Source organism: Saccopteryx bilineata, chromosome 12 (assembly GCF_036850765.1).
Source record: "Saccopteryx bilineata isolate mSacBil1 chromosome 12, mSacBil1_pri_phased_curated, whole genome shotgun sequence".
Lineage (NCBI taxonomy): Eukaryota > Metazoa > Chordata > Mammalia > Chiroptera > Emballonuridae > Saccopteryx > Saccopteryx bilineata.
Window position 1 is genome coordinate 22,066,532 of NC_089501.1, and position 21,101 is coordinate 22,087,632.

Here is a 21,101-nt window from a genome sequence, read left to right on the forward strand (position 1 = left end):
TTTTTTAAGGGTAATTTTTATGTCTTTTTTTTTTTTTTTTTAGTATCTTTCATGTCTTTTGCTCATTTTTCTGTAGACTTTTTGATTTGAGTTTTAAAAGTCCCTTATATGTCAGGGACATGAGCCTTCTCTTTCTCCATATATGTATATAAAATATTTTCTCCCAATTTTCCATTTATCTTTTGATTTTGCATAGAATTGCTTTTTACCATGCAGAAATTTTCCCTACATCCAGTTTATAGAGGAATTAAGCTATGTATTTGTCTAGTAGTTTGGTAGTCTCAATTTTTTTTTATTAAGTCTCTGGTTCATTTTGAGTTTATTTTCTTCTGTGATATGAGGAATGGATCTAATTTATCTTTTTCTAAATGCTATATCCTTTATTAATTCTTAATCTTGTTTTGGGGCTTTAAAAAACTTTTTCTATAAAGTGAGAATAATTCTTTGAGATACATACATATATAATGCTTAGGCCCACATGCATGTAGACCAGACCATAGAGCTTAAAAATAGAGTTCCCAGTAGAGGTAAAATTTTCTTCCTTTCATGCAGATTAGGCTGGGTATATTATGAAATGCTAATTTCCATAGCCAGCAAGGTCTTGATTACCTTTATTTTGATAAGGGGTGAAAATACCTACCCCTAAATTCCTTTAGGGCAGCTTGTGAGAGTGGGTAGCATATCTTGGTCATTTGACTGTGTATACATAGGACAGTTAATGAAAAATTGCAAGAGGAAGATTTTTACAAAGGTGCTGCTAAAATACATTTTATAATTTGTGTTTGTAGTTTAAGTGTAGCTTTAGAACTTTAGCTAGTTTTTGGTGCCTTTGTTTTGAAACTGATAATAGCCAATAATTGTGAATAGACACCAATCTTAAGCACAGCTTGTCCTCTATGTAGGGCTGTTTTATCTCATTGATGGGTAGTACCTTCTGAAGGGTTGGAGAAGTAAGAAGCCCTGTACCCTCCTCCATGGCCATAGTTTTTTGCAAAGTATTTGATGGTATCTTTTTCAGCATTTTTAAGTAATTCAAGTCTATCAATCCCTTTTCTATTTTAAAGGTACAAAATTGACATATATTAGTTTTCTAAATGCTTTACCCACTGACTACTTAGGACCTGTGATTTTGCCAGGGTTATAGATGAGAGTAGAAAGCTTCTGGGAAACTAAAAGGAAGGATGTAATCTTTTCCTGCCCAAATACCTCCCCTTTTTCTCTTAAATCTTCTCCATTGTCTTGAAGGACATTATGATCTGTAGAAACACATTTTTCATTCCATTTTAATAAATACGTTGACTCTCATTTTAGTAGGATTTGTTAAAAGTTGTGTAGCTCCCTTTTCCTGAGGGGGAGCATACATATCACCAGGTCAGTTCTCAGTAGTTGGGAAGTGCTACTGTTCTAATATGAGCATGGCCAATGGAGTGACCAGCATGAATGTGCTGAATACCTACAATAGCACAGGCCTGCCTATGATGTGACACAGGCTTGTGAGTGATAGACAGCTCTTATTCACCGAGTGTGCAGCTTAATTTAATTTATTTTGTTTAGTAACAAATTTTACTTTTGCTTCTTTAACTGGTAAGCTAATGTATATTTACTTCAGTTGCTGCTGGCCCCAAAGGGGTAATATAACATAGACTACCATAAGATTATATAGAGTTAGTTTTAAATCCTTATTCTATGTGACCTTGGATGAGATTCTTAACTTGTGTGGGCCTCACATTTGTAATGTAATAAGCAATATATTGTGAGGATTAAGTGAGGTCATGTGTGTATATGAAATTCCTAGAAAGTTGCCTGTTGCATGGTAGACGTTCAGTGAACTGCACTGGTTGCCACTATTATATTTTAATTATTATTTACTAAGAAGTTAATGGCTTTTTGGTGAAAGGTGTTAGATATAGTCAATATTGAATAGTTATGATAAACAATTGGGCCATGAATTTATTTTATAATCTCTTATTTGGCCAATTCCCAAGATACTGATAATCTGCAACTCTTGGCAAATTATGACAGCAAGCAGGAAATTGAAGGTTAAAATCGTAAACTTTCATTCCTTGTCTCTAATGAGAATACTTGGCACAATCGGATGCTGGTATAGGCAGGTGTGGGACGGTTTCCTGGTGGAACTCCTGCGGCCATAGCTCTGCTTCCGGCTCCCCTCCCCTCTCACAAGCGGAACGGCGCCTTCAGTAGTGCCGATGCTCCCAGGTGCTACTCTGTTCTCCGCGGCCTCTGCTACCTTCAGATGGCCCAGTGGTGTGAGGGAAGAAATGCAGCTCCTTTTACAATTTGATCATTGCAAAATCTTCAATGCAGATGCTGGGAAACTGACTGCTAGTTCTGGGAGGAGACTATGGGGGTTGGGGGAAAAGTGAGAAGAGAGATCATCGGTCTCTGTAGGTCTGCGTAACAGTCTCTGCTTCCCATTTTGCCCACAACTCTTTGTACTTTCCTCTCCTGAGTTTTGTAGTTTATCTGTTAAAATTTGTATTCAATATATTCTGGCAGTATCCTTTGCTTAGGCCGCTAGTTTAATTTATTGGAATTTTTTTAAGGATAAACTAGATGTACTAGTATCTCCATTATTCTCTCTTTTTTTACCTTTTCTTTCAGCAAAACCAAAAGCCAGTCTCTCTCATTTTCATACTTTTATGAAGCTTTCTTAAATATTTGAAGATGAAAAGCATAAATTAATTTTTTATCATATATATTAAGTTCACTTATTGTGTCCTTTTACCTATATATTACTACCCTAACCTTAAGTGGTTGCTATTTAAGTAGTGAGAAATGAAAACCCTGAGTTGGTGGTGTTTTTACACTTAGGAGCGTATAGTGAGATACCTTGTAAGCCACTTTACCTGTCCCCTCCGCACTTCACCCCTTCTCTTCTCACTCCTTCTGCCAGCAAGCTTCCAGGAAACTCTAACTGAGGTGCAACTAAATGTAAAAAATGCTTCAATTTAACGGGAAAAAACCAACTAGATAATTGACAGTGATTACCCAGTGTCCAGTTCAGAGGAGCTAATTTATAATGATTTTATTTATAACTTGAAAAGCTTAAAGCGCACAAAGTAACTAACAGATGCAGTCTAACAGATTATTCATCTCCTTTCAGCAGTGGACTCTAAATTGGGTCTTCTCAAAACTCACTGTAACCAGTGGATAAGGTTCTGTTTCAGGAAGCACAGGAAAGCTTTTCTGTTCCCCTTGACAACTAGTTCTTCTAGGTGAGTATCTGCCTTGATTGGCAGAATTGTAGTAATTCTTCGTAATTTGGGTGAAGTGATTTAGTGAGTATTCCAAGTCATCTCATACAGTTCCTTTCCCATATAGGACTGTTCCACTCATAGAGTAAGCATCAGTGGTCTTACTTACCTCTCACAGAAATGCTTTTGCATTTTGTATGAGGGAACCTAGGTTTTGGTTTTTGCTGTACTTTTAGGTCCTGCATTTCTCTTCTTCATGGACTCCAATAGAAAGAAGCCAGTTATAATATTTTTCATGAGAAAAGTATTTTTAAATACATGTCACCAGACTGTTTTAAATGGCTATGGAAGGAACAATATTCATTTATAGATCTTGGCCCTCTGGAGGCACTACCCATCTTAATTTTAGAGGATTACTTTCAAAAGGACATAATGGAAATAAGCCTAGTTATTTTTCCTTGTCCCAGTCTGTGCACAGTCTAAGAATGTATTTTTGATTTCAGTTTGACTGACAGACCTTTCTATAGCATAGCTAGTAGGACTTGCCCAAACAGTAAGAGTGTTTTAATTTGGATGATTAAAAAAAAATGAGGTTCAGTGAAAGTATAATTATTAAATAAATTAACTTTGTGAAATTTTAAAGAACAATTTGAAAATATTATTGCCTTTTATTTCAGATGATTGCATTAATTAATTTTTAAATCTTTATTAGGATTTTTCTTTATATATGAGCCATTAACACCTGTTAGATTACTTAGATCAGTCAAATTGTATTGGGATATCTGTTCTTACTTTGATCATAGAATTAGTAAACAGAAGTGATTGTATTAATTGTTTTTGTGTATGTTTCATAATAGTTATTCACAAATTCATATTTACAGTTTTAAAACAAGATCATTGCTTCACTAGTTAAAGAAATGTTTCTTATCCTAATATTTTAATTATTGCAAGGGTTAATGTCCTACATATTAATTATGCCATCTTAATGATTTGAGATACTGTGACTTCAGTGGCAATTGAGCCCAGTTAGAATTTACTTATTGCCAACTCTTTTGTATAGCAGCCTTATATGCTTATGTGGAAAAAAAGAAAAAGAAAAATAGAGAGAGAGCACGATGCTTTGTATAGATCTCTCAAAATGAGATGAAAATAATGTCAATATGCATTATTTTCAACCCCCAATGATAATTTTTCATGAATGTTGCAATTTAAAGTAATGATGCCAAGTCATATAGTAATTACCAGCTTTGTGACCAATGTAATGAGCTTAGCTTAGGATATTTTGTTTTGTTCTATTTTTTTGGTTCTGAGGCCTGCTAATTGTGGCCATGACCAGTGTCATTCTAGGGTACTGGGCCCGCAGCTATCTCTAAGAGTCTGGACCAGATGTAGTACGGGAAAAAATAAAGAGTCTGGGACTTTCTGGTTAACAGATCATAATTGTGTGATTTTTCAGGAGGCCTTCTGGTAGCATCTGCTCATTTTGGTGCTTATGTGTATGGGACAGACATAGACTACAACACACTTCATGGCTTGGGTGAGTAGTGATTCTAGACAGTGTCACAATCTCTGCTCTGGTACCAACTGTGCCTTTAGAGTAAATAAAGTTATTTATATGGTGTTAACCATCTATTTTTAATGTTAAATACAGAGTTTTGATATATATAATACAGTTTTACAGCAATAAGACTTCATTGGATATCTGCTTTTTATGAAGTGATCCAGTATGTGCAGAGTAGTCCCCTGGGGGGGTGGGGGTCACAGTGATGAGTAAGAAAAAGCCCTCCCCTCAGAGGTGTTGTGATCTTAGTAAGAGATTTTTTTAAAAGTAGGCAAACTATAAGGTCATAAACTTTAGGGTTGGGAGAAAAGAATAGAAGAGTGATTAGCCATTTTGTAATCAGCATGTCTATGTTAATAAACATACAGTTTCTGTTTAAAGATTGCTTGCTTTTGAGGGTATTTTGGGAAATACCGTAATTTAAAATCTAGAGGCTTTGCTGCTACTGATGTGTTCTTCAATGGAATTGAATCAAACTGAAAAAGTAATTCCTTATAGCTGAATGATATGAAAAATATCAGGTTTCACCAATGACTTTGAAATTGTTTGTATATATCTAGTTCCATTATTGTAACTACTATCAACCCTTAAAATGTTCTTTATCTTTTTCTTACTCAGTATGTTACTATATAGGTGAGAATTTATTATAGTTTATTTTCTTTTGCTGAAGTAATTTGATACATTGTTCTAATGACACCTGTCTTTTTCCCTCTATTGACTATAAGGAATTTAGTGATATATATATCATAAGGAAAATGAGTTATATTTTATCAAGTTCATCTAAATAGGTTAACCAGAAAGAGATGTTCTTCATGTGTAATATGTAAGAGTAGACAAAGTGCTAAGAAGAATTCTTTCAGTTTGCTTGTAAGAGAAGCGGTATGTTTTCTTTAAGGCAACTGTCATATATAATTTATTTGACTTTTTTATTTATGAAAGTTGTATGAAACAGTTATTCATAACCTTTCTGTGCTCTTGGCTAGAATTCTGATGGATGTGGAGTTTCCTCAGAGCTTATCCAAGATGCTGTTAAGGCATGTCCTCCTGATTCCTCCTAATTCTTCTGATCTCTTACCGCACTCAAATGTTCACAAGTTTCTCCTGCTTTTAAAAATACAAACATTTTCTACCAATCCTTTAGGGGCCTTCTAGCTACTGTTTTCTTTTACTCTTACTTTTGCCAAAGCACTTCTTGAAAAACTATTATTTACCTGCCATCTCTTTTACTTCACATCTCACTTTCTGGTGCCCATTACTTGCCAGCTTTCATGCCTCATGAAAACTCGAAGGCCACAGACTTACAGCGTTTGGCAGTGTTGGCCTTCGTAAAGCACCCTGGGTTTCTGAGACAGCAGTCTCATCAGGCCGTACTGTTATTTCTTATGTTATGTCCATCTCAGCCTCCTTAAGGCCCGGAGTTTTCTTGTTCTGTGCTGACATGTTGCTTTTCTCCCGGCATCTCTCTGCCCGCTCCTCCTGTCACGCTACACGCTGTGCACAGTCATGTCATCCTCCTTTTGACTTTTCAGTTTTGATTTTGTTATGAAGTAGATCATAATGCAGAAGAATGTATAAAAATAGAATAATTATAAACCAAACACATATGTTACTGCCACCGAGGTTAATAATGTTCTTCATTCTTATGGATTTAACTTAAGTTTATATACTGATGTCTCCTATGTGTATATATGCTGACCTCTAACTACCTGCTGAATATCTCTTTTTAAATGTTCTGTAGGTGCCTCACGAGCCAGACTGTTGTACCTCAAACGAATCTCATCTTTTTTTCTAAGCTTGTTTTTCCTATTGGTTTTTCCCAGTTTGGTGGATGGTGTCATCATTCACATGTGTCTCCTAGACTTTGGAACTTCTTCTTTCAACCCCTGCTTTCACTTTTGATCTGTAACATCTCCATTTTGCCTCCCCTCTTCATGGTCACAGCTCCTGCATTTCCCAAATTAGTTCTCTTAGTTTGTTTTATTTATCTGATTCATCCCTATTTTTAATGAGACTATTGGCTGCTGGGGAAAAGAAATCTCTAGTCAACTCTGTATCTTACTAGTCTGCACTTTGAAATCAGTAAGTACTGAATTAGTGTTTTGAGGCAGTTTTACTTGAAAAGTGAAGAACAATATCAGATGTCAGTATATTTTACTGTCCAAAATATATTTTTATAAGTTGAAATAAAAATAATTATTTGTATAACTAAAGTTAAGATTTTAAGTGAAAGCAAGTTTTACTTGAGTAAATGTCAGTTTAGATGGGTTAAACATTACTTTTAGCTAAATGATAAGAAATAACAATGCTTGTTTAATTCAGTACTTCCTATCTTCCTTCTTCTTCCCCTCAGGAAAGGCTAGTCGGAAGAACCAGAAGTGGAGAGGTCCAGATGAAAACATCAGGGCCAATCTCCGTCAGTATGGCTTGGAGAAGCACTACCTTGATGTCCTGGTTTCAGACGCATCCAAACCTGCCTGGAGAAAGGGCACACATTTTGATGCAATCATCACTGATCGTAAGTTTGTTTTTTACAAAAGTAGTACAGTGGTCCTTGAGATATGAAGTTTAATTCGTTCTGTAATCGAGCTCATAAGTCAGTCAACTCGTATATCAAACAATTTTTCCCATTTAAAATAACTGAAATAGATTTAATCTGTTCTAGTCTTGTGAAATGTCCCCAAACCATCCTAAATTATGAAAAAAGACATGTTTTTAATTAAGAAACACACATGTATACTTTACAATGCATAACAAAATATATGAAATAAAAGAAAAAAGTGTTATTTAGTACTGTATTCTCACCTTGGAGACAAACGAGTGCGGCTAACGGAGGTAAATGGTGGAGGAGGAGGGAGGGAGGAAGGGATGCAGGCACTGTAGACACATAAACTAAAACTGCACTTTCTTAACACTAAATGTAAACTAAAACTGCATTTTCTTTACTTTAAACAAAATTAAAACTGCACTTCCTTAACTTTAAACTTAACCTAAGCTTAACATTACATATTTTTCATTTAATCATCACCAGTTTTTGCCTTTTGGCTGCAGTTTTGGCACTTTCACTTGCAGGACTTTTGAATAAAAATCTATCCAAAGAGGTTTGCTTTTGCCTGCCTTTTAAAATGTTATGGAAATGTGACAAACAAGTGTCATTAAAGTGCTGAAGCACGACCAGTTGAAACTTTTTCTGGCTGTTTCTTTGCAATGAAACTTGAAAGCTTCTCCCACATTGCCAGCATGTCTTTAATTTCACTTGTAGAAATCGCTTCCTCTGACTCTACCTCCTCCTCACTAGTAATCTCTTACAGAAGCTCCGTATGTTGCATCATCTGTAGCTCCTTCAACTCCTCAATTGAGAGCTCCTCCTCATGTTCCTCGACGAGCTCATTTTATGTCACCCTCATCACCTCCAGACCCATCGACTTTCCAAGGGACACAGTCTTCTCCAACGCTTTTACCTCAGTCTTGGTCTCTGGTTCGAATCCTTCGAAGTCCCTGTCTGCAACAACATCAGACCATAACTTTTTCCATGCCGAGTTCAAGGTTCTTCTTGTAACTTCTTGCCATGCCAAGTCAATAATGTGTAAACATATCACGATGTTGTAGTGATCTTTCCAAAACTCTCGAAGGGTTGGAATTGTATTCTCAGTCACGTCAAAGCAGCAGCAGAACAAGAGGTTTGTGTAAAGCTTTTTAAAGTTGGAAATGACCTGCCGATCCATAGGTTGCAAGATTGAAGTCGGGTTGGATGGAAGGTAGAGGACTTTCACGAATTTGAACTCGAGAATGTCATCTTCAAGACTAGGTGGTTGGGCTGGAGCATTATCAAGGATTAGTAATGCTTTCATTGGGAGTTTATTTTCTTGAAGATATTTCTTCACTGCAGGACCAAAGACGAGATTTACCCATTCAATAAAAAACTGCTGCATAACCCATGCCCTAGCATTGGTGCTCCACATAACCTGCAGTTTTTCTTTAAGAATCTTGTGAGTCTTAAAGGCTCAAGGATTTTTGAAATGATACACTAGCAGTGGCTTTACTTTACAGTCACCACTAGCATTTGCACACAATTCAAGGGTCAGACAGTCCTTCATGGGTTGATGGCTTGGCAGCTTCTTCTCTGGTGATGAAAGTCCTCTGGGGCATATTTTTCCAAAACAATCCTGTTTCATCACAGTTGACCACTTGTTGGGGGATGTAGCTTTCCTTTGCGATAAGCGCAGCAAAACGTGCGATGTACTCCTCAGCTGCCTTAACGTCAGCACTCGCAGCTTCACCATGCCTCACCACCGACTGGATGCGAAATCTCTTCTTGAAATTTTCAAACCAGCCATGACTTGCTTTAAACGTATCTTCTGCCTCTTTTGAGGTTAATGGTTCTTTCTTCTTCAAGTTGCTGTAAATAATGTGTGCCTTTTTGCATATTACAGTCTCCATCACTGTATCTCCTGCCAGTGCCAGCTCTTTCTCTTTCACCCACACCAGCAGAAGCTTCTCCATTTCTTCATGGATATTTGTCCTTAATTGGGACAGAATTGTAGTTCCTTTTGCTGGATTTGCGCTTTTGATGGCATCCTTTTGTTTAAGGATGGTACAAATTGTAGATGTATTGTGTGCCAGTTCAATCACTCGTATACCACACTCATGTTTTTCTATTACAGTGTTACCTTGAGATACGAACAGACCAATATACAAATTTTTTAAAATACGAGCTGCGCCTCGGTCCGTATTTTTGTTCAAGATCTGAGCAAAATTCTGAGATATGAGTCGTGATTTGGGAAGCTGCCACTAGTTGGCTCATTGGCGCACGGGTCCAGTATCAGCAGTTTGATATATGAATTGACTGACTTACGAGCTCGGTTACAGAATGAATTAAATTCGTATTTCAAGGTACCACTGTATTTCTTGCTTTACTTCTATCAACATCATTCTCTTCTTTTTGTCACCACTGTTCTTTACACTCACTTTCTTTGGCCTCATAATAGCACACAAAAAAAGTTAGTAAAAAATGCAAAAATGAAGCAAGAACGAGTACCTCGCACGAGATTCGACTTGATTCTTCTGGTAACACGTGAGAAAGAAAGAGATGCTGGTGTTGTGCTGCCGATACTGGACCCATGTGCCAATGCACCAACTAGCGGCAGCTTCCTGAATCACGACTCGTATCTCATAATTTCGCTTGGATCTCGAACAAAAATACAGACCGAGTCGCAGCTAGTATCTTAAAAATTCATATGTTGGTCTGCTCATATCTGAAGGTACCACTGTAGTAGGATTAGTTTCCAAAAGTCATTCACATTTAAAATACAAAATTTATCAATACATACAAAAAATGCCAACTTGTACTAATATTCCTCTACCCCGTACTTCTTCACATAGTGAGAAGGAAAAGTTTATGAATATGGGGTAGGACACCAATTTAATTACGTAATTAGGAGTTTTCTTAAACTATTTATATTGTCTTCTCTTTTTCTCTTCAGCTTATTTTTTTTTTCTTTTCATTTTTCCAAAGCTGGAAATGGGGAGGCAGTCAGACAGACTCCCGCATGCACCCGACCGGGATCCACCTGGCATGTCCACCAAGGGGTGATACTCTGCCCCTCTGGGGCGTCGCTCTGTTGCATCCAGAGCCATTCTAGCGCCTGAGGCAGAGGCCACAGAGCCATCCTCAGCGCCTGGGCCATCTTTGCTCCAATGGAGCCTCAGCTGTGGGAGGGGAAGAGAGAGACAGAGAGGAAGGAGAGGGGGAGGGGTGGAGAAGCAGATGGGCGTCTGTCCTGTGTGCCCTGGCCGGGAATCGAACCCAGGACTCCTGCACGCCAGGCTGACGCTCTACCACTGAGCCAACCGGCCAGGGCCTTCAGCTTATTTTTTAATGCATATATTTGTTTTATTTTTTTATATTTGGCTATAATTGGTTATTATTATACCTATTGGAGCCAAAATGTCATTTGCAATTACTGTATCAAATTTCGAAGAAGATGTTTAAGGTATCACACATTTTTCCATGGCTAATCTTTAGTGTTTTTTGTAGTGTCTGTTTTCACTGGCATCACCTTTCTAGAGTTACAAGAATCCTCTGAACCACGGGGCTTGTGAGCCACTGAGCATCAGGAATGTGCTTGGGAACTGGCTTCCCATGCCTCCTGAGTTCCTGGGCTCTTCAGGCGTCCTATAGAAGAAGAGAGCTGCCTTTTCCAAAATGTTTGGCAGTAAATCTATAAATAGTGGCAAGTGTATCCCACCAGCCCTTCCATCTTAGCCCACTTTAGTTCTTTCGTAACAAATCTAACAATAGAAAAATCATCAAGGTATTATAATATCAGTATGAATATACATTGTGAAAGCTAGGTGACTTTTTATTAACTATCTGTTATTTGCTCTCATGTATAGTTACATAAAATATGATTTTTTTCTTTGATCACTTGAGAGTTAATTGCATACATTGTTACCTTTACCCATACAATTCTGTGTGCATTTCTTAAGAACAGGGATAGTCTCTTAAATAGCCAAAGTAGATGTAAAAAAGTAACGATTTCAATAAGTCAGTATACTAGTGTAATCGACAGTCATCGATTTTGTCAGTTGACTCAGTAATATCATTTATAGCATATTTCTCCCCTTTAGAATAGTATCTAGTCTAGTGTCAGGTATTGGCATTTAGTAATCTTATCTTTTAGGCAGCCTTTAGTTTGTATAACTTTCACACTCTTTCTCTGTCTTTATGACACTGACATTTTTGAAGAACACGGGGGCCTACCCACCCTCCCAAATCTTTTAAATAAATTGTTCCTTGTGTTACACATTCTGAGTTGGAATATTGCATAGGTGACGTGTACAATTCTCAGGGTGTCACAACTGGAGGCAGATGATGTCCAGCTGCCCCTCATTGGGGATTAGGTGACTTTTGACTCTCTGTGTTACCTGTGTTTTCTGTCTAGCTCCATATGGTATCAGAGAATCTACAAGAAGAACAGGTTCACAGAAGGAAATACCAAAGGGGATAGAAAAATGGTAAGTGAAAGCTAAGTATGATGTGTTGCTACTTTGAGAAGAGCCTGTTGCTTCTTTGTAGTTAACTTAGTTTAACAGCCTTAAAGTTTTTCACTGATTTTGAAATTTTTCTTTGTCTAGTCCAGAAAGCCATGTTCCTGTTTCCCTGAGTTATCATCTGAGCGATATGTTTTTGGATCTGTTAAACTTTGCAGCTGAGACCCTCATATTAGGTGGAAGACTAGTCTATTGGTTACCAGTGTACACCCCAGAGTATGTATATTAAATAATTTTATTTTTAGTTTCATTTTTCTATGGTATTTAGCATAATTTTTCCCTGTCTACTTGTATTTCAGGATGATATCTTTGTGTTTAATGTGTGATAGTCTTTGTTTACCTCCATGTGTGTATAAAACAGTTCTCTTTCTCTTATTGATTGAATTACTCTGACCTTCTTATTTTACATCAGGGGTTGGTAAACTATAGCCTATGAGCCAGATGTGGTCCTCAGGCTGTTTTTGTAAGGTTCTTGAGCTAAGACTGGTTTTATATCTTTAAAGGTTAAAAAAAAAAGCAAAAAGGAATATGTGACAGAAACATACGTGGCCCACAAGGCTACTATATTTACTCTCTGGCCTTTAGAAAGTTGCCAACCCCTATTGTATGCTACACTTAGCTCAGTGCCTGTTACAGCTGTTCGGTGGCTGTTTTTCTGGGCCACAGATAGATAATGTCTTTCTTTCTTTCTTTCTTTTTTTTTTTTTTTAAGAAGCAGACAGACAGGAGGGGAGAGAGATAAGGAGCATCAACTTGTAGTTATGGCACTTTAGTTGTTTTTTCATATGTGCTTTGATCGGGGGGAGGCTCCAGCTGAGCCAATGACCCCTTACTGAAGCCTGCAAACTGTTGTTCAAACGAGTGACCTTGGGCTCAAGCCAAATTTTATGGGGTCATGTCTATGATCCCACGCTCAAGCCGGTGACCCCACACTCAAGCCAGGTGAGCCCATGCTCAAGCCAGCCACCTTGGAGTTTTGAACCTGGGACCTTAGCATCCCAGGTCGACACTATCCACTTCACTACTGCCTCATCAGGTCAACTAGGTAATTTTTAACAACATAGTTGAATGGTTCATGTATTTACCATGAGTTAGCTTTAATCTGTTATGGCCATTATGATCACCTTAAATGCAGTAAATCTTTTAAAAAGCTAACACCAAAATAATAGCTATGCATATGTCTTAGGCCCTGATAATGTTCAACATTATTGGTTTGGGTTTTATTATTCATTAATTATTAACTATCAATAGAGTTATATATGTCAACAATGAGAGACAAGATGTCTTGAACAAGATGATATCTTTATTTTATTGTTTCAAATTCATTGATTTTAGAGAAAGGAAGAAAGAGAGAGAGAGAGAGAGAGAGAGAGAGAGAGAGAGAGAAACACCCATCTGTTTCTGTACGTGCCCTGACTGGGGACCAAACCAGCAATGCCTGCGTGTCAGGTCTCTGCTCTTACCCAGCCGAGCTACCCGGCCAGGGCAAGGCGAGATCTTTAGAGTAGAAAGATAATAGCAGACTCAAAATTGGGCTATTTCTTCAGTCTGCCATAAAAATGTTTTTTAAAAATTATTTTAAGCAAGTAAGCTTGCTGCTGTAATTCAGCTTGTTTAATGCAAGAACCAGTTTTGCATAGAAATAGACAAATGTGTCCTCTGAAAATATTAATAAAACCCCATTTACCATGTCACATATAACATACACGGGACCTGGCAGGATGTTGAATTATGTGGACGTTGCACTGGGAATAAAGAAACAAATAAGCCTGCTGGCTTTTAACTTTCGAGAAGTCATCTCACTCCTTGGAATTAATCTTCTTTATTTCTAAAATGAAGAGGTGGAATGAGATTAGTGCTGGTAACAAAATAATAAGCCCAGTGACAAATGTATGACTAATGTTAGGCCCGGCCTTTGTAACTTCCAATACAATGTTTATGAAACAACAAAAAACAGCACAGCTTCCAACTGGCATTCCGAAAAGACAGACAAGTTTAACACTGTTCTAAAATGCTTTTTGAATATTTATGTACAGTAAATATAAGAAAAAAAGACTTACATGTTATCATCAAGTTCAGACATTATTCCTTCAACCCAGGACATTTTGAAAAGTGTAAGACAGCACAAAGTACTACCTAAAAGCTTAGTTCTTTGTTGAAGAATTGTTAGAGCTGATGATTGAAGAAGGATTTTCTCGCTGTTTGGCTATTTGAAGTGCAGAAGGAACTGCCACTCAAACTTCTGCTTTTCTTCCTTTGGTCTTGATTCTCCCCACTCTAGTATATCAGATTTTTTTACCACTATCAAGATACTCTGTACACTTTGTATCTTTTTTCCTTTGTTCTGTCTCTATTGCTTGATATACCATTCTTCCCTTAGCTGGTAAAATTCTAGTCATCTTTCAAGGCATGACTTAATTGTCACCACCTTTGTGACATTTCCCAACCCTCCTCAGCTGTATTATCAGTCCTTCATCTTTGTTCTCATAGTTTATTCTTCTCCCTCATCGAGACTTGCAACATAAAATTACTGTAGATTATTGGTATTTGTGGGTCTGTTATTCACAATTTCAGCTACTTGAAAATGACCCTGAAGATCCATGTAGTTAGTATTCACTAGACAGGGCATAAATTCAACTCCTGTGTGTTTGATGTTACAGAGTTGCTAAGCTACTCAATGCACATATCCATATAGTGTTGTTTTCTAATTGCCATTGCACACAGGTAAGTTTCTTGAAGTCATCAGAAACTGTGTTTCTTTGTGAACATTATTCTTTGGTCGAGATCCAGTTGGCGGTGCTCGTAATAAAAATGCTGACAAAGTGAAGAAAGTGCCTCAAAGTAGGATTTGGGGATAATATTTAATTGTAATAAAAATTAATTCTGTGGCTCAGAGCAGTGATCAGAACATGCTGTTCATCTCTCATCTAGGAAACAAAAAAGTAATCCCTTAAACTGTTTTCAGTAAGTGCTCCAATCAACACAAAATCTGTTTCTCACATGGAAGGGGAAACTGTAGTAATATTTCAAAATAGCCTGAGGTGTGCTGATTAACAGGAAAATAAGTGACTTTCAAAGTTGACTCATGGAAAAGCTAGGAGTCTATAGACACAGTTTTGGGGACTTTTATAATTATAATTTTTATACCATGCAAGTTACCCTTTTAAAGTGTACAAGTCCCTGGTTTTTACTATATCCACAAAGTTATGCAGCCATTGCTATTATCCAATTTTAAAACATTTTATTATTCCCAAAAGAAACCCCATACACATGAGGAATGTCGATCACGTCTGTCCCTGGCAACTACTTATCTTTCTCTGTGGATTTGCCTGTTCTGGCTGACTTAGGTTTTAAAAAGATGCTTGGATTGTAGGGGATAGTAATAAAAATGGAATTAAGAAACCGTACTATTCTAATAGTCTAGGCATAGTACACATTTATAGCTTCTATTTAATACATAGTTTGTACACAGTTCATTGCTATGAAATACTGTATATTAGTAAATATTTAGTAAAGAATTTTTTGTTAACTGCTATTTTTTTAGTGTGATGTTTTGGGAGTATACTGTTAAATTGATTGGCTTGTTAATACTAGAGTAGTGGTTAAAAACAAATTTTTTATTGATAATGATTACCCAAATGATGTTCCTTCCTGCTTAAACTTAAAGATCAATTGAGAGCAAGAATCTAAAACATAACTTTTTTCTTCTACTGTTAAACCAAATACTGGTGATTTTGTTTTAGCAACTGACCATCATTCATGTCATAATTTTTTTTATTTTTGTGACAGAGACAGAGAGAGGGACAAATAGGGACAGACAGACAGGAAGGGAGGAGAGAGATGAGAAGCATCAATTCTTTGTTGAGGCACTTTAGTTGTTCATTTTTTGCTTTCTCATATGTGCCTTGACCGGGATTCCGCAGCAGAGAGAGTGACCCCTTGCTCAAGCCAGCGACCTTGGGCTTCAAGCCAGTAACCTTGGGCTTCAAGCCAATGACCATGGGGTCATGTCTATGATCTTATGCTCAAGCCAGAGACCTCGGGTTTTCGAACCTGTGTTCTCCGTGTTCCAGTCTGAGGCTCTATCCACTGTGCCACCGCCTGGGCAGGCTCATGTCATAAATATTAATTAAAGTTGTATTGTTTTTGTACTTCTGATTTATAAATTTATTTTTGTTTTTATAGTTATATAAGAGATATAAGCATAAGAACTTTATCTCTAATTTATCTTTGTTTATATTTAAGGAATGTTTAATTAAAAATACGTTTCAGCTCCACCAGAAAATTTTTTTTTCCCTTTAAAAAGGGTGCATTACTAAGTTTGTCAAACAGTTTGAGACATCTGTAAAACCTGCTCTTTGCAAACATAAGGGCAAGGCTCTATCTTCTGTCTTACTAGTTTTTATTTTAATCTCTCAACTGTGGTGTAGAATGTATTCCTTCATATCATAAATGCTTTGTATTAAGACTCCAAGTTTGATTTTAACTGATGTTATAGAAGTACAACATTTCTGACAATATAGTGAACATTAGAGAATTATTAGGTGAGGTGAAATCTGAAAAGGTCATTACTTGTTGGAAGCCCTAAGGAAGGAGGCCGAGAATGACTTCAAGAGAATTCCTTCACTGATAATAAAGTGAAGTGCATTATGAATGTTGCTTGGTAAGTGGGTGATGAAGGTTTTGAGCATGTGGTTGAGGTAACGGGGAGAGCTCCTTGGAGATCAGAGAGACCTAGAGAAGTCCATGCAAGAGTGCTGGTGATATCATGTAGACTCATTAGAGAGCAGGCTAGCTGAGATGGTCGTCATTTACCTGAGTTGCTAATCGGCATCTTTCCCATTTTGGATCAGAGCTTTAAATTTTCCCATATCCTAAATGTTTCCAGAGGCTGTCTAGAAAGGTATAAAGATTTGCAGAGGAAAAGTAAACACTGACAAACCCCTCTGCCACTGTTCTTCTGCATTCTGCTCTGTAACTGGTTTTCCCACGTCTGTCACTCACGTTTCCTTTCAAGATGATACCAACAACCTGACAGATAGCAGGTTCTGCACTCCTACGGCCTGACTGCCCTGCTCTAGGTGACATCCTCTCCAGCCACATGGGACCTGTGCTGCAGAGCAGCGGTTTCTGCTGCCCATTATCTGGCTTTGCTTTTATTTCATGGTTAATGTGATCAGAGAATTGATGTCATTTGTAGCATTTATTTTAGTGGTAGTCTATTTGAATAATCTTATGCATAACTTGAGTCTTGTAGTTTTACAAAGTTAATTGGGGTCTTTTTTCAGATGTGGTAATATGAAAATACATTGCTTTTTAAAAAATCCAAGCCCTGGCCGGTTGGCTCAGCGGTAGAGCGTCGGCCTAGCGTGCGGAGGACCTGGGTTCGATTCCCGGCCAGGGCACACAGGAGAAGCGCCCATTTGCTTCTCCACCCCTCCGCGGCGCTTTCCTCTCTGTCTCTCTCTTCCCCTCCCGTAGCCAAGGCTCCATTGGAGCAAAGATGGCCCGGGCGCTGGGCATGGCTCTGTGGCCTCTGCCTCAGGTGCTAGAGTGGCTCTGGTCGCAACATGGCGACGCCCAGGATGGGCAGAGCATCGCCCCCTGGTGGGCAGAGCGCGCCCCTGGTGGGCGTGCCGGGTGGATCCCGGTCGGGCGCATGCGGGAGTCTGTCTGACTGTCTCTCCCTGTTTCCAGCTTCAGAAAAATGAAAAAAAAGAAAAAAGAAAAAAAAAGAAAAAATCCAGATTGTTCATGGGTTATGTAAACAGTGTATATAAAATATAACGGAACAACATGTAGTGGAGGGAGGTCTTACACCTCACTGGGTGACCCCTGAGCATCCTGTGTGGGTGGACATGCGAGTGTTTCTAACAGTCAGCTGCCCTTCCTCAGGTACACCGAAGAGCTGGTCCCCTGGCACCCTTGCCTGAGACTCATTAGCAACTGTGAGCAGAAGCTTTCCAGCCACACGGCAAGGCGTTTGATAACCATGGAGAAGGTGAAGACGTTTGAGGTAAATGTGAGGTATTCTGGGGATAAATTCTGGAAGGATCAGAAGTCAATTTTGTTTTTTAAGTTTTCCTTTAATGGACTTTGAAAATATTAGTCCTGGACCTTTTTAAAAATTATCAATGAATTCAGGAAAAGACAGAAGTTGAAGAGGTTTGTGACATTTGGTGGGGTTAGAGGATTGAAGTAGAATATAGAAGGTGAGTAGAAGACTGGAATTAAAATGAACTTTAACCTCTCAGGCTTTATTTGACATTCTTGCTGCCAACTCGGTTCTAAAACTCTTAATTAAAATACTGTCGTTGAATTAGCAATCTGCTAGTTACCTTTTTTCTCCAATAGCATAATCTACTTGATTGCAGACTACACTGAAGAGAAAATGTCACTTTATATAAGAGAGAAGGTAATTTTGCCCATCTCTTAGGGCCCAACACGTTTTCTCTCTCCCCTCCTGTTGCCTCCTCCTCACACACAGCACACAGTTAAGCTTGGGAAGAAAGCATAAGACATCTGCAATATTTCATATTAATTAAATGCCCAGAATGCTCTTTGGACTTAACCTGGATTGACAACCAAAACCCTCCCAAATTCACTAGCGATGTGGGCAAGCCCCATCTTTGCTTTGGGTCTATAGGATGAGCAGAAAAGAGCAGTGCTACGGCCTCAGCGCCTCCTTCATGGGCCTGCTCACTGTCAGTATGTCTTCTTTGGAAAAATGTCTATTTAGATCCTCTGCCCATCTTGTAATCAGACTTTTTTTTTTTTTGCTGCTATTGAGTCGTGTGCATTCTTTATATATTTTGGATATTGACCCTGTATCTGATATGTGGTTTGCAGATATGTTCTCCCATGCAGTAGGTTGCCTTTTCAATTTGTTGATGGTTTCCTTTGCTGTGCAGAAACTTTTTAGTTTGATGTAGTGCCTCATGTTTATTTTTGCTTTTGTTGCCTGTGCTTTTGGAGTCAAGTCCAAAATTGTCATTGTTGGGATCTATGCTGTGGAGCTTATGTCCTGGCTTGTGTTTTCTTCTAGGAGTTTTATAGCTTCAGGTCTTTATTCAAGTGTCTAATGCAATTTGAGTTCATTTTTGTGGATGGTGTAACATAATAGTTTAGTTTCTTTTCGTGTGGCTGTCCAGTTTCTCCACCACCTTTTATTGAGGAGACTGTACTTTCCCCATTATGCATTCTTGTCTCCTTTTATAAAATTGATCATGTTTGCATGAGTTTATTTTGGGGCTCTCTATTCTGTTCAGTTCATCTATGTACCTGTTTATTTTTATTTATTTTATTAGTTTTTAGAGAGAGAGAGAGAAACAGAAACATCAGTCTGTTTCTGTATGTGCCCTGACCAGGCATCGAACTGGCAACCTCTGCATATTGGGATGAAGCTCTAACCAACTGAGCTATCCAGCCTGGGCATATGTACCTGTTTTTATGCCAATACCATCTGTTTTGATTACGCCAGCTATGTAATGTAGTTAGAAATTGGAGTGTGATGCCTCCAGCTTTGTTCTTCTTTGTTATTGCTGTGTCTGTTTGGGGTCTCTTGTGATTCCATACAAATTTTAGGATTTGGTTCTGTTTCTGTGAAAAGTGCCATTGGAAGTTTTGATAGGAATTGCATTGAATTTGTATTATGGACATTTTAACAATAACCTTCCAGTATATCCCCACAAGCATGGGTTATCGTCTCATTATTTTTCTTCAGTTTTTTTCCTCAATGTCTTATAGTTTTCAGTGTACAGATTTTTTCACATTCTTGCTTAAATTTCTTCTTAAGTATTTCTTTTTGATGCAATTATAAACGGGATTGTTTTCTCAATTTCTCTTTCTGATGTTTCATTATTAATGTATAGAAACACAACTGATTTTTGTATATTGATTTCTGTGTCTTGCGACTTGACTGAATTTGTTTTTTAATCCCAACTAGTTTTGTGATGGAGTCTTTAGGGCTTTCTATATATAAAAACATGTCATCTGCAAATAGTGACAATTTTATTTTCAAGTGTGGATGCCTTTTATTTCTTGTTCTCACCTAATTGCTTTGGCTAGGAGGACTTCCAATACAATGTTGAGTAAAAGTGGCTAGGGTGTGCATCCTTGCCTTGTTCTTGATCTTAGAATAAAAGCTTTCACCTTTGAGTATGTTATTAGCTGTGGACTTGGCATATCTTGCCTTTATTATGTTGGAGTATGTTCCCTTTATACCCACTTAGTTGAGAATTTTTATCCTGAATGGAGGTTGAATTTTGTCAAATGCTTTTTCTGCATCTATTGAGATGATTATATAATATAATATTTATTCTTCACTTTGTTAATGTGTCGTAGTATTTGTGGTTGTTAAACCATCCTTGCATCTCTGGAGTAAATCCCACTTAATCATTGTGCATGATCCTTTTAATGTATTGTTGAATTTGGTTTGCTAATATTTTGTTGAGGATTTTTGCATCTATGTTCATCAAGGATATTGGTCTATAATTTTATTTTTCTTGTGGTGTCGTCTCATTTTTATATCAGGGTGATACTGCCTCATAAAATGATTTTGGAAGTACTCTTTTCTAGTTTTTGGAAGAGTTTGAGTTTAATTCTTCTTTGAATGTTTGGTAGAATTCAACAATGAAACCATCTGGTCTTGGACTTTTGTTTGTTGGGAGGTTTTTGTTCTGATTTAATCCCCTTACTACTTATCTGTCTATTAAGTCTTTCTTTCATTTCTTTCTTTCTTTCTTTCTTTCTTTCTTTCTTTCTTTCTTTCTTTCTTTCTTTCTTTCTTTCTTCTTTCTTTCCTCTTTCTCTCCCTCCCTCTTCCTTCCTCGCTCCCTCTTTCCTTCCTTCTCTCCCTTCCTCCCTCCCTCCCTCCCTCCCTCCCTCCCTCCCTCCCTCCCTCCCTCCCTCCCTCCCTTCCTTCCTTCCTTCCTTTTTTAGAGAGATAGACAGACAGACATGCAAGAAGGGAAAAAGATGAGAATCATCAACTGTAGTTATGGCTGTTTAGTTGCTCAGTGATTACTTCTCATACATGCTTTGACTGGGGGTCTCCAGACAAGTCGGTACCTTTTGCTCAAGCCATTGACCTTGGGCTCAAACCAGTGACCTTGGGCTTCAAGCCAGCCACCTTTGGGCTCAAGGCAATGACCATGGGATTGTGTCAATGATCCCATGCTCAAGTTGGCAACCCCATGCTCAATCTAGTGAGCCTGTGCTGAAGCCGGTGACCTTGGGGTTTTGAACCTAGGACCTCAGTGCCCCAGGTTGATGCT

At 38.0% G+C, this 21,101-nt stretch overlaps 1 protein-coding gene across 3 annotated transcripts in view; it reads left to right on the forward strand.

Moving 5' to 3' along the window:
• TRMT11 (tRNA methyltransferase 11 homolog) overlaps positions 1-21,101 on the forward strand; it is a 52,461-nt gene that overhangs the window by 15,925 nt on the left and 15,435 nt on the right. For 2 of the 3 annotated variants that reach the window (XM_066247929.1, XM_066247931.1), the window contains 5 exons: positions 4,672-4,752; positions 7,127-7,291; positions 11,718-11,790; positions 11,911-12,042; positions 17,722-17,842. In XM_066247929.1, the coding sequence (XP_066104026.1) occupies positions 4,672-4,752; positions 7,127-7,291; positions 11,718-11,790; positions 11,911-12,042; positions 17,722-17,842 (572 nt within the window). The remainder of the gene's footprint in view (positions 1-4,671; positions 4,753-7,126; positions 7,292-11,717; positions 11,791-11,910; positions 12,043-17,721; positions 17,843-21,101) is intronic. The other variant, XM_066247930.1, reaches the window with a different exon arrangement.